Here is a 13,079-nt window from a genome sequence, read left to right as displayed (position 1 = left end):
TGTACAAGCAAGGACGTATATTAGAAAAAGTATTTATTATGCTGGAAAATTAGCCATGCTGTAGTGTTTAGTATACTTAAAACAGCATGTAGAACATTTTAGCAGTATGATGGTAAATGCTTGTTTATTAAGAGCCATGTACTGAATAATCAGAGCTGTACCTAAAACTTCAGAGGTTCCGTTTCTCTTTGAGTACAAATTAACTTTAGAGTAACCCGCACATACTCAGGTAACAGATATTGTAGAAACATGGAACAGTTTAGGTTGGAAGGGACCTTTAAAGGCCATCTAGTCCAATCCCCCTGCAATGATCAGAGACATCTTCAACTAGATCAGGTAGCTCAGAGCCCCAGCCAACCTGACTTTGTTTCCACGGATGGAGCAACCACCACCTCTGTGGGTAAATTGTTACAGTGTTCTACCACCCTCACTGTAATAAATGTCTTCCTTATATCTAATCTAAATTGACTCCCTATTAGTTCAAAACCATTACACTTTGTCTTGTAACAGCTCCTGCCCTTGTATTTTTGCAAATATATCTAACAACCATGTGTACCCCCAGCACAGCAGCACCAACACACAGCATCAACACCACAGCAAACTTGATTTGATTTCTCAACTAAGTTCCTGCAGATGTTTGGAAATTCTCTGTGATTCAATACACATTTTTAAAACATTCATTGTATGCAAATAAGAAAAAATATAAAACCGCTATTCTTCATGGTTCTATTGGTGTTGAAGGAAAGTATGTAGACTTTTGACTATCTAATCTAATCTAATCAAAAAAGTAACTGAAATCACAATTTTTCTTTTTTTGCTATTAAGAATGGCAAAGGGCTCCAATATGTCTTATGTCACCCAATGAAGTCAGTGATGAGTCATCTTCATTTTATTCTAATGTCTGGTTATTAAAAGACAAATCTCAAATAACATCTTCCAGCTAAAGTACCAACAAATCCAGGATACTACCTAAAAAATACATAGAAATAGGACATCATAAACTCAGTTTTGCAGGTTTGCAGACTTAAGAACTGCCTGGATTGAAGGAAGAGCATTAGAAACTAACCTCACTTTTCTTAAAGCGTTATCAGTTCTGGTCTTAACTACATGTTGGGGTTTTAGTTTAGTCTTAGTTTTTTTTTTCCCTGTTAAAGGAATTTTCTCCCATATGCATGTTGCTAGGGGACAAATAGCTGTACTTAAGAAAGACAAAAAGGGGAGTGGGGCGGGCCTGGCTACTCCTTTGTCTACACCTGGGTGTGGGGGTCAGTTCGCTCTGAGCGTCCGGAGAGAGAAGCTGCAGAGAAAGGAGCTGCTGCTTCTTTCTTTTTGGCCGTTCTTTCTTCCTGCTGGAAACAACGCCGGGACCCCAAAAGCCGCTTTCCCTGCCCTGCTGGAGACCGGGCTGTGGCTGCCCTGCCCCGCTGCTGCTTCGAGCTTTCGCTACGCTGTAGCCCTGCTCGCCCTGCCTGCCTGGGCTTCCGTGGGGTTCTCCCATCTGGATACATCTCGCCTGCCACCCGGGATTTGCGTCCGTCCCTGCCGTTTCAGCCTGCTGTTCCTGAGAGCCCGGGATCAACTGCCCAGGGGTTTGTGAAGCCTTTGTCCCATCCCTTCCCGGGATCCCAGGGCACCAGAGCCGCGGGTTTCCCGAGCTCGCTCCGGAGCGCCCCCTGCAGCCGCGGGGGAACCATCGCACCTGCCCTGCTCACCGGGAGCCGCCAGCGCCCCTGCCGGCTGCGAGCGGAACTGCACCCGAGGGGAAAGGGCCCGACAGCCGAGAAGGCTGGGACTGGGTTTGTGATTGCTGTTACTGCCATAGTTGTTGTTGTTTTTGTTTGACTGGTTATATACATATATATATATAGTAAAGAACTGTTATTCCTATTTCCCACATCTTCGCCTAAAGGCTCTTGATTTCAAAATATAATAACTTGGAGGGAAAAGGAGTTATATCTGCCACTTCAAGGGGGGCCTCTGCCTTCCTTAGCAGACACCTGTCTTTCAAAACCGAGACACTACAGAAGCACTTGTACCCATCACTCGCCCAGATTTCAGAAGAAATTCTGAAGTCACATTCAAATACTCAAGGAAATATCCCAGAAAAATGTGTCACATATTTAGACAATCTTAACTATTTTGATAGAATTCTTGTTTATTGCTTTAATTTTATCTCTAGTACCAGGCAATAAACTATGTCCTGTTTCTGTTTTATCCCTCAAGACCCAACATGACATTTGAATACAATCTCTTCCTCAAATGTACCAATCAAGCTTATACAGTAACCAAAGCCTTCTACAACAGAAACCACAACAATGAAAAGGAGAAACTTCAAAGAGCTATTGCAAATTCCAATGTCGCATCTTCCAGAGAAGAACAAACTATCAACTCAGAATTAAAGTTCCAACAAATATTTCCTGAAGTCTTGGGTAACACAACTAGCAATCCTGTCACTAAGGTAAAAGTCTTTGAGATCTGCTTTTAATCCAAAATCCGAAGCGAGTTTTTATTTGGGGGAAAAAAAAAGGATCATAATGGAAAAACTTACAGTAGGAGCAGCCATAGACTTCAATTCTTAACCCAATTTGGCCCTCTCCATTCCAGTCCAAAGGAACTATCCTTACATAGCGAGCAATAACTGGATGTTGTAAATCATGCCGGACCACGCTGTCAGAGTTTGTATTTCCAGGAAATGCCTAAGGGAAAGAAGGAAAAAAAAAATCAATTCTAGTGTCTATACGGTTGGCATCCAAATAAATACATAGAAAAATCCTATAATAAATACCAATCATGGAATAAAACCCCAAAGATTAAGGACTACTATTGTAAACTATAGTCATCAAAATACTGAAAGAGATAAAATTCAAGTTGGTCTTTTGTTTACAGTAATAGGAATAGCTATTTACATGCTCAGACACTACTTATTAAAAAAATATATCTTAGAAGAATAATTATTTTGTGGCATGCATAGTAGACCCAGGTGGTCGTAGATGTAAGGAAGATGCACAGGATCCCTTCTTTGGTGGACTCACAAAATTATAACATTAACAGTTACATTCACCTTAATTTTTCTGTGCTGCAGCTATTGATGTGCTAAATGATGATGATGGCACTCCTCACTTCACAGATAAGTTAGTAGGAGACGTTAATTAGTGTCTTTGAAGTACTTATATATTCAAGTGGTATAAGTGAACAGTTCTCTCTTCTGAGCAAGAGAAGACAAAGGAAAGCGTACACTGAACAACAACAAAAATCCTACTGAGCAAGCAGCTGCCTGTTTTTTTATCTTCTAGGAATCACAGAACTTCATGGAGGAAATAAAAATTTTGATTCCTTTAAAAATGTATATTTTAGTGAGCATGCAAGGTAATAGTTCATAGTTCAAGAGCAAATTCCATTTGGGAATGGCTTAATTTTATGATGCTTGGCATAATCTTATCAAAACCCTATTAAATGTAGAGGTTTGCTGGTAGCTTTGGTTTGGGCTTATTTGGGTTTTTTTAATCTCCCAGAAATGTTATGGTCAAAGGAAGCTGAATATAGGAAGACATGATATTTTCTACATAATTTAATTAAATGATTGATGAAAACAATTCTCAAAATCAAAATTATTTTCTATAGCTCTCCAAATTTTGTGCCCTGACTTGTGCTTTACCAGTCCTTTGCCAGAAAGAGGGCTGATTTCAGCAGGTACATGGCATTTCAAGGGTTCCTATTGCTATATGAATCAGTAACCTCTGCTGAATGCATAAACATAGTCCATAGAGAATAAGGCAGTCCCAGATTAATAAAGCACATTCCATTCAGTCTCCTGCAGAACAGTATCTTTTAAACACAGCCTTCATTTAAATAAATGGGGAACAGTCATACACACTTTGTGGATAATGCAAATATCAGGCCAAAATCCATTATTGCAAGACTGAAAAATCAATTTAAAGGAGCTTGAAAATTATGCACAATTGCTGTAAAATCTCCTTTTCTGGCCAAAAGATTTAAAGGTATAATTTAGACCCACATCTCTAATAGGATTTTTTAAACAGGGAGTGAATCTCTGGCTAAAAAAATAAATAAAATATAGAAATTTACAGTAAGAAGCCGCCTTGCAAAACTATTTTTTTCAGAAAAAAGGTGGAAATACCTATATAAATTAAACAATTATTTCAGATTATTAATCTCATTAAATCACTTAAATATTTTTGCCAGGTATCATGTTTTTTTCTTTAATCCAAACTGGGAAAATGATCAAAATGGCTTATTTGTCTGTAAAACACCATCTCATGAGCCCAACTCCAAAATTTTCTGTTCTGTAAATCATTTCTCTTCTTGTCTTGGATACTGACTTCTGTAAGCTGCTTCATATTTCAGTTCACATTGCAATGAAAAGACTGGGAATGTTATTAGCCACAACCACTTTTCTCAAAGGTAGTGCTCCACAGGACAGTAACATAATAAGAATTAAGAAAAGTAAGAAAATAAGTCCCAAAATCCTTTCTAAGCAGTGCTTTTGAACATTATGAATGGAGCTTTCAAAAACATTCACTGAGATTTTTGTCGCTCCTTAAGAGCAAACTCTGTTTAGCTGCAAATAATTTTAAAAATTTAACAGGGCAGGTTTACAGGACAGGTATCATATTTTAACAGGCCAACTAATAAAGTTTTAAAATAAATAAATAAATGATCAGTCATTCAGCAGAAGTTACAGCAAAAATTGTTGTGTGATCTTTAAATTTCCCTTTGGCTTTACCAATATGATTCAGCCACCCCACTGTACATAAGGACACCGTAGAGACACTCAGCATAATTCTCTTTGCATAACTAAAACACTTTTCTCTCCGGAGAAAAGTGAAGGTAAGAGTTTGGGAAATTTGGAAGGAAAGCTATGGAAAATTAAGATTCAGACTCAATTTTTTATCCTATACTTAAAGAACAACTATATTCCAATCAATAATTAAAAATGCTAGAGCTAAATTATAAATTCATATAAGTATTGTAATGAAGTAACATACAATTTAACAGTAGTATGTAAGTAAAACTGGCCAAAAATGGTTTTAGTTTTCTGTATTAGGACAGTTTACAACAGTTTTACAGTACTCGACTGTATGGATAAAGGAAGTACATTACGAAATTTCCTTTTAGGAAAATGCATTTTACAATGAAGGATTAAAAAGAAATTCTCAGCATTAAAAAATTTAACTCTGAAATAATGAGGCACAGAAATGCCTGAAATGTTATTAAGTGAATAACAGTGCAAGTTCTCCTACTTTAACCAAAGAGTAAAATGGTGAAAGAATGGTGATTAGATCCTAAACCAAGTAAACAAAAAGATGTTTGTAATCTCTCAGCTCTCTGTGAAGCAGAGAAAAGCCCTGTACTTCACTGAAAAATATCATCACATATATACCAGAGAACTTAATTTAATTAAGGGGAAAATTAATTCTTCACCTGAATTAATTCAGGTGAAAAATTCTCTATCCAAATTAATGATCTATTCAGAGAGAAGTACTAAAATTACTTCAGCGGAGGCTCTTTCTAGGATGATGTGAAAATAGAGCAATGCATGGAATAGTAAGATATTTCTTTTCCTCTAAGAGGAACTACTAAATTTTTTCATAACTTTTTAAAATTAATAGTGCTTTTTTTCACTACTTTAATTTTATACTTACTGTTATACTCTTGATAATTATATTTTGCTTTTTTAGCAAAGGAAGGAATAATTTATGTCTCTGAATTTCTGAAAAAACTTCTCTGCTTCTAGCTTTATTTTGACACTGAAATATGAAAACACTACAGAGTCTGTGTTCCATGGTACTATAGCTCTATAAATGGCAGAAATAGGAAACAGAAGTACCATATTATAAAATACGGAAACATCCACAGGCAACCAGAATATGTTTTTAGGAAATATAACTGGATTTTTCTTTGGGACTCCAAGGTGAGTTAAGCATGAAGGTGACTAAATCTTAAAAATTTTATTTTATAGAAAATCCCCCGAATTCCAAACCAAATAATTTTTTCAAAAACTCAAAAACTAGAATGATTACAAAAACAAGATGTTGACAGCTTTGGTTATGGCTGCCAGCCTGCAAAGCAAAGAAAATCTAGAAACTGTTTTCCACTTGAGTTCTCAAGACCCTGCACCATCAAAGAGCAGAGCAGGGCTGGCTGGGTGCTGGAAGGTCTTGGCCAGCAGTGCAGCGGGATGGTGTTTGGCACTGCAGGGCAGTTCAAATCCAGGGGCCCTAGAAAAATTCACATCACATACTGGTTCTGCACAAGCTGACTGAAATCCACAGCGGATTTCAGAGAAGACAAGATGTTCCAAAAATGTGTTTCTACTTTACCACATGAACATTGAAGAAAAAAAGGCAAAACCTGAACTTCATCAATTCCTCCTTGCTGGAGAAACATTTCTTTGCTCAGTACCTATGAAAACACACCCCAATTGTGTCATACAAACTCACACAACAAGAATAAGAGGATTGGGTAAAGGAGAATGTTAAGAGATTAACTTCAAGGAGAAGGGGGAAAAAAAAGAGATAAAAAGAAACATGATAGCAAAACAGGTTGCAGAAGGAAAGAATAATAGCAAACAAAGAGAAAAAATTTAATGCATCAGAAAGCAACAGATGTCGGTTATCTTCATTTCAGCTCAGTTTTGACATGTTACTTTAATTTCATGTGGTGCCATTGTGTGGAGTAAAAATAGGTGATAGGAAGCAGTAATCTTCTATTCAAAGGAGTATTTCTTCATTCTCTCCAATGAACAGTGCAATCAGTAACACTACAGTTTCCCTAAAAACAAACACGTTCAGAGCTAAACAACATTTCTACAGCATCCTGCATAATCACCTCACACAGAAATGCATCTGAATGAAAGAAAAGTATTTGAATGTAATTAAAAGCAACAGCAGGTATTTCCCTTATCACAAATGATGAAATCCTCAAATGATTCAGCAGGTGCTGGATCTCATCTTTGGAATTTGTGGTTATAGAAGGACCAGAACTCCTATGAGCTCAGGATTAACAAGTGGATCAACTAAACACTATAATGCTGATGATGCTGTGTTCATATGAACTTGATTCTGAGTGCTAGAAGTAAATTCTAATTTCAGTGGTTTTCCATATAATTCCCTCAGCCACATTTCTGTTTTATATATATTTGTGTGTGCATACATATATATATATATATAAACAATCCCCTATGTTATGTGTGAAGTCCTCAAAAATTTTTGGAAAACTACTCACATACTCAAAGTAAGGAACATCTACTAGCAGGCTTTCACTAAAACTGAGTACACTCTTTTGTTCTATGCTCAAAACGTGTCCTAGCACTTTTTAATCAGATCCGTCTTTTTGTTCACCTTACACCCTTATATCCTCTACTGATTCCTAGGAAGTTTACTTACAGGTTCAAATTCTGTCTTTGCATGCTGAAAACATATTCTAACCATGTGTGCATCATAATTTAATGATTAATATAATGGAATCATCATTACATGCAAAGATTAAAGCCAAAAGCTTATTTACTGCCTTTTACCCTTTCACATTTCCAAACAAAACTAAATGATTTAGCAAAATAATGTTATTGGTCTTTAGAACAAATTAGGGTAACATTATACAACCTGATAACTACTGCTTTACTTAAAAAGAATTCAATCTCCTCTACAGAAACTGTGTTTTTTGTTATTTTGACAAGAACTTCAAGGAACCTGTAAGTTTCAAAAAATTTTTAAGGAATAATGTCATTTGCTATTCACAGATAACTTGGAGGGATTTCAGTTCTGTATAATGTTTCCTAAAAAATGTTTTTAAAATTTAAAGACAGAGAATTGAAGAGCAAGATATGATACCTGAGCATAATTTCAGATGAAAGAAAAATTACAAATACAAGCTTCATTATAAAAAATCTGTGAGTTTTAATTTAATGTATTGATGTTTGAAGTTTTTCTTTTAAAAAAGAAACAATTGAAACTCCTATACACAAGCAAACAAATGCAAACCGAAAATCCCCACACCCTCACAACTACTGCTTCCAGAACATGACTCAGTAACTGGATGTAAGTGAAACATGCTTTTATCTTCTGGCACTGTTGTAGGATATTATCTTTGTTTAATTTACTTTGAGTAATGAAGCCTAAAGCCAAAATTCTTAACAAACAAAGAACTACCTCTCCATCTTGCGCGTATACCCCAAACCCACGAGTTAATTGCTTTTCTCATACTTCTACGTACAATTGCTCATACTTTTTTTATTAATAGAAATATTACCAAATTATCTGTAAATTTTGCTAGGGAAACTGACTTCTTTCCAGGACTGGACAGGAACCCTTTGCTGACTTTGTATTATTGGAAGATTTGAGGTGGACATCTGACAATATACATGTATACAGACTGGAGGGTTTTGTTTGTTTTTTTTTTCCCCAGAACTCCCCTTAATAACCCTATTCCTCTAACTTTTAGACTCATGAACAAGGAGACACGGATGTATGGATACTGTTAAATTTTACTTTATGGGACATCACAGATAGCATCACAGCAAAGACACCAACAGTGTCACGTTTCTTTACATCCTGAAATTGAATAATATTCCAGAGAAGTGTGAAATATCTCACTGGCAAAGACATTCTTCCCTTTTGGTGAAGGCACCAAACATAACATGAAAAATTTCTAAAACAGATATCCTCAAAGCTAATAGATTATTTTCAGGCCTGCATAATGAAGAAGAAATTTCAACCCCTATGCTGAACTATATAGATTTTGTTCCACTTGGCATAAAATGGAAGCATTCTAAAATTTTTTTAAACCTAAGCTATACACAAAAAATATTAAAATATCATTAGGGATGGAAAGTCAACGCTGCTAGTAGAATTATTGTTTCCTACAGGGTCTTAATGAATTCCTGAATATCATTATGATATTAATTTATTTACATAGTTACCTGCTATTTATTCCCCAGAGATTCACATGATTCCCAGAGAGAAAATTGTGATTATTCATCCTGATACACTAAATAACTGAGGCTGAAATACCTTGAGGTTTTAGGGTGTTTTGTTTTCTTTTTTGGGTTTTTTTTTTTTTTCATTTTTAATCATATCTAAATTCAAGGAAAAACACATGAGCTTGATTTGAAAAATTTTGCCAATGGAAGTCTGTCCTAGTCGCTGGCAATTTGTTCCCAAGATTTAATAGTCAGCATTTACAGTTTGATTTAAATTGAGAAAATACAACCTTCCCATCACAGAATAACGTTTTATCTTTGTTGTTAAGATCAACTGATTGCATTATTAGTAAAAGCTTCTTAACACTTCGGGGAGTAATCATTATCTTTCTCTTAGTCTTAAATAAACTAAACAGATTTTAACTCCTAGACATTGCAGGACCCACTCTGGGGGCAACTTGAGGTTTCATAATGAATAAGACTGGTATCTTTACGATAGTGCCTTTATTAGCATGAGAGAACGAAGCATGCACAGTGCCTAAGCCTGTGGTCTGCCAGATGGGAATGGGCCATCTTCCATGAAGGTAACAGATAGGGTGTGCCCTACAGCACAGGTGCCAGATTCTCTTTGTGACAGTTCCCACGTGATGCTAGACAAGTAAGTTGCAAAAAGTTTTTCTGTGGCACTTAGTATAGTTCCAGGAAGACACAAAATGATCAGGTAGTTTTGACTTAATCTTGGTTCCACATATAAAATATGGAGTAAAAATTAAATTATTTTATGGGGTTGTAAAAATAAAATAATGCTAAAGCACCTAGTCAAGTATTCACATGGGTGTCTAAATTAGAAATCTGAGCCTTTTGTGGTCAGTGAAGCAAAGTGGGAGATAGGAACTAAATTAAAAACTTGCCACTCTTCAGCTGCTACAAAGTAAAATATAAATTTTCCTGGGTACAAAATAAACGTATTCTACAAAATAGAGAATGTGATCAACACCTTAGTTCCAAAAGTTGCCCACTGACTGAGATTCATGTTAAAAGAAAAAGAATACAAAAATCAGTGTGAAATGGTTGTGCAGGCAGAATAAAACCTGCTTTTCTCTACAGGAGTTGTGAGATTTTATTCATTAATACAGAAAAAATTACTTCTGCTGCATCTCCTGTGGAATGACAGAGAGACAGGAAGAATGTGTTTCCAAGAAATCTAAGCACAACTGCGCTGTTACTGAAATAATAACAGTAACAGCTCTCTGATCACTGGCTGCTGGTGCACAGAGCTCAGCAGCAACAGGAGCTCTCACCTTGAGAAGAAGGTCAAACACAAAGGAACCCAGACCGGTCCTTGGTTTCTTTTCCTCTCTACTACTGATGTACTTAGACATTTTTACACACTTTAATGATTTTAAAATAGCTTTTTGGTAATTTCCAGAACAGTATTTACTCCTTGTGCACCACTGTTGTCTCAAAGCTTCTTGTATCTCTTCCACACAGCCCTACTACTCTGCTGGGTTACTTGCAACCCAAACAGTCGAGGCTGTTACGGGAGGGTGCACTTAGGAGAGGAAAGCACAAACTCAGCAGTGTCATTCCACACCCCCTGACTTAGTGCATCAGATTATAAGACTCAAACACCCTGCAGAAAAAAGTACAAAGGCAAAATCTGTTTTAAATACTGTTGAGAATCATCTAGCGCATAAGTAAGGACATAGCAACTAAATAAAGCTTTCGAGCTCTTAATTAGTTACATAGCAATCTAAACAACAATCTTCACCCATGATAGAAAATACCAATTTGTGACTTCATTTTGTATCTATAAATAAAAGTTACTGCACTTGCTGGTTTTATAGTCTTTCAATTTGAGCCATAAGTAAATCAGGATGGTCAATATTTAAGATAAACTTTTCTCAGTTATGAATAGTTTTCCTATGTTTCATTCACAGCAGAGTCCAGAGGCTACTTTCCAGATCTTTGCCATTCTGACTAGACAATCAGCATGCAAGAAATAACTGTGAAACAAAATGTGGCGTATCTGAAATAGTTGCAAGAATACAATTGTAAATCAATCTGTGAGAAATAAAGTCTGGTTATTCTGTATTAATTTGTCGGGGTCCCTTCCCTCCTGCCATGTGGCCTTGGGAGAGGGGCCCTGGGCAGGAGGCACAGGGTTTCCCTAGCCCCTGGTCAACCTTGTTCCCCATTGGTTGGTTTGTGTTCCCCTGTGTGGGGGAAGGACCCACAGGTCCCGTGACTGGAGCAGTTCCTTGGCAGATCCTGGCCATGTGGCTGCAGAAATAAACATCTCTGAAACATCTATCAAGAATCTGTCCATATATATTTTTTTTCCACAGGCCTCCTTGTTTGATACATCGTGTTACAGAATCCCCACTGTAACAAATGGTGGAAAATTGCGGGCAGAACGATCCCCGATCCCTAAGCACAGTGACTGATTTGTGAGTAAAGAAACTTTGGATTCCTCTTCTTGTTTTTGTTTTGCTATTCCATATTTAAACTATGGAGGATCCGTGGAAAGACTCTTGTCTCTCAGAGCCACATATGGACATCTATCTTAAACTTGAAAAGATTCTTGAACAACGATTTGTAAATTTTAGCTTGATTCAAGCTCAAAAAGAACTGAAACACTTATTGGCATGGTTGTTTAAGAACTTTTTCTATGTTTCTTGGGATGTGATTCTTACCAAAGACTTCTGGAACACCATTTGGACACAGTTAATTTTTGAGTCAAAATATATGCCAATGGAAGAATATTTTCGTGAATATTATTTAATTACCGAGACTGTTGAGCAATGTCAGCTGTGTCTTGGCGAAGGGAAGCCTGGTTCAGGGACTGTGCGGCCTCGGCCACGTGCACCGAGCCCTCTCCAAGCAGCAGCGAGGCAGTTCCCACGGGCGGAGCCACGCGAGCTGCAGTGTCGGCAGCGGAGCAAGGTGCGGCGGGAGCCCGCCTGGCCCCAAGCAGCGCACGGTGGAGCGAGCCCCGTGAACGCCCGACCGACAGGGGCGGTGCGTGGGCGGCGGCTGGCGGCGGAGCCGCGCCCAGCTGAAATGCGTGCTGGAGCAGGGCACGGGGGGGGTCATCACTCGGGGGCCCAGCCGAGATGTGAGTGCAGCGCCTGGCAGCGGCAGCGAAGCTGAGAGCAAAAGTAGCGGAGCACAGAGAGCTGAGCAGCACAGCCCGGCGTGGCCCAGCCCGGCCTGCGCGGCCCCGAATGCGACCCTGGGAAGAGCGCACAGGCACGAGCAGCTCCGGTGGCCCCGGCAGCACTGACAACCCCGGTAGTTCCAATACAGGAGTGAGAGAAAGAGAAAGCAAAAGTGCAGCGAGACAGAAAACAGCAGCCACTCAGAAAAAGGAAAAAATCATCATAGCTAAGGTTTTAGGAATAGTAAAATGTTATAATGTTAAACAAAATTATGGTTTTATAACAAGATGTGACAACCAGCAAGACATATTCGTTCATAGAACTGCTATTAAAATAATAACCCTGAAAAATACATCCCAAGCTTGGGAGATGGAGAGGTGGTGGAATTCAAAATTGTGCTAGGTAGAAGAGGGTTACAAGCAGCAGAGGTCACAGGGCCTGATGGTGTTCCTGTAAAGGGCAGTATACATGCTAAAAATCGTAGTCATGTTAGACAGTATCTCCATTGTAGGCCCCCCCTACAGTCTCCCTTTCCTAATCCCACCTTTCCCTTTTACCCTATGTCCTATTACCCCCAGTGTATTCCCAATCCGTTTTTTCATCCATGGTTTCCCTCACAAAACCATGCCTTTGCCAATTGTTTCCCCAAAAATCCCTTTCCAATGTCGAGTGGGGGATGAAAAGGGGGATGCAGGGGAAGAAATTAAACCCTCTCCTGCCTCAGTTTCCCCATAAAGCATGCCAGGAGAGTCCTGCCTTCCTTCTGTCAGCCTTAAGATGTTCCAGAGAATCTGTTTGGACATTTAAAGACTCAGGAGGGTGGCTTATTTTGTTTTACAACTGTTCTTGTTATGTTTATCCAGTTGTTTTCAATGTTAAGTTTTAAATCTCTTTTGTTAAAAATAAACGGGTGAAATGTCGGGGTCTCCTCCCCCTGCCATGGAGCCCTGGGAGAGGGGCCCTGGGGGGGAGGCACGGTG

At 38.3% G+C, this 13,079-nt stretch overlaps 1 protein-coding gene across 1 annotated transcript in view; it reads right to left on the bottom strand.

Annotated features, from left to right (window-relative positions):
- CNTNAP2 (contactin associated protein 2) overlaps positions 1 to 13,079 on the bottom strand; it is a 1,031,909-nt gene that overhangs the window by 567,461 nt on the left and 451,369 nt on the right. The window contains exon 4 of the mRNA XM_010398652.4: positions 2,549 to 2,696. Coding sequence (XP_010396954.1) covers positions 2,549 to 2,696 — 148 coding nt within the window. The remainder of the gene's footprint in view (positions 1 to 2,548; positions 2,697 to 13,079) is intronic.

This window comes from Corvus cornix, chromosome 2, assembly GCF_000738735.6.
Source record: "Corvus cornix cornix isolate S_Up_H32 chromosome 2, ASM73873v5, whole genome shotgun sequence".
Classification (NCBI taxonomy): Eukaryota; Metazoa; Chordata; class Aves; order Passeriformes; family Corvidae; genus Corvus; species Corvus cornix.
The sequence above is the reverse complement of the archived record's forward strand: the minus strand, read 5'-3'. Positions and strand labels throughout refer to the sequence as shown.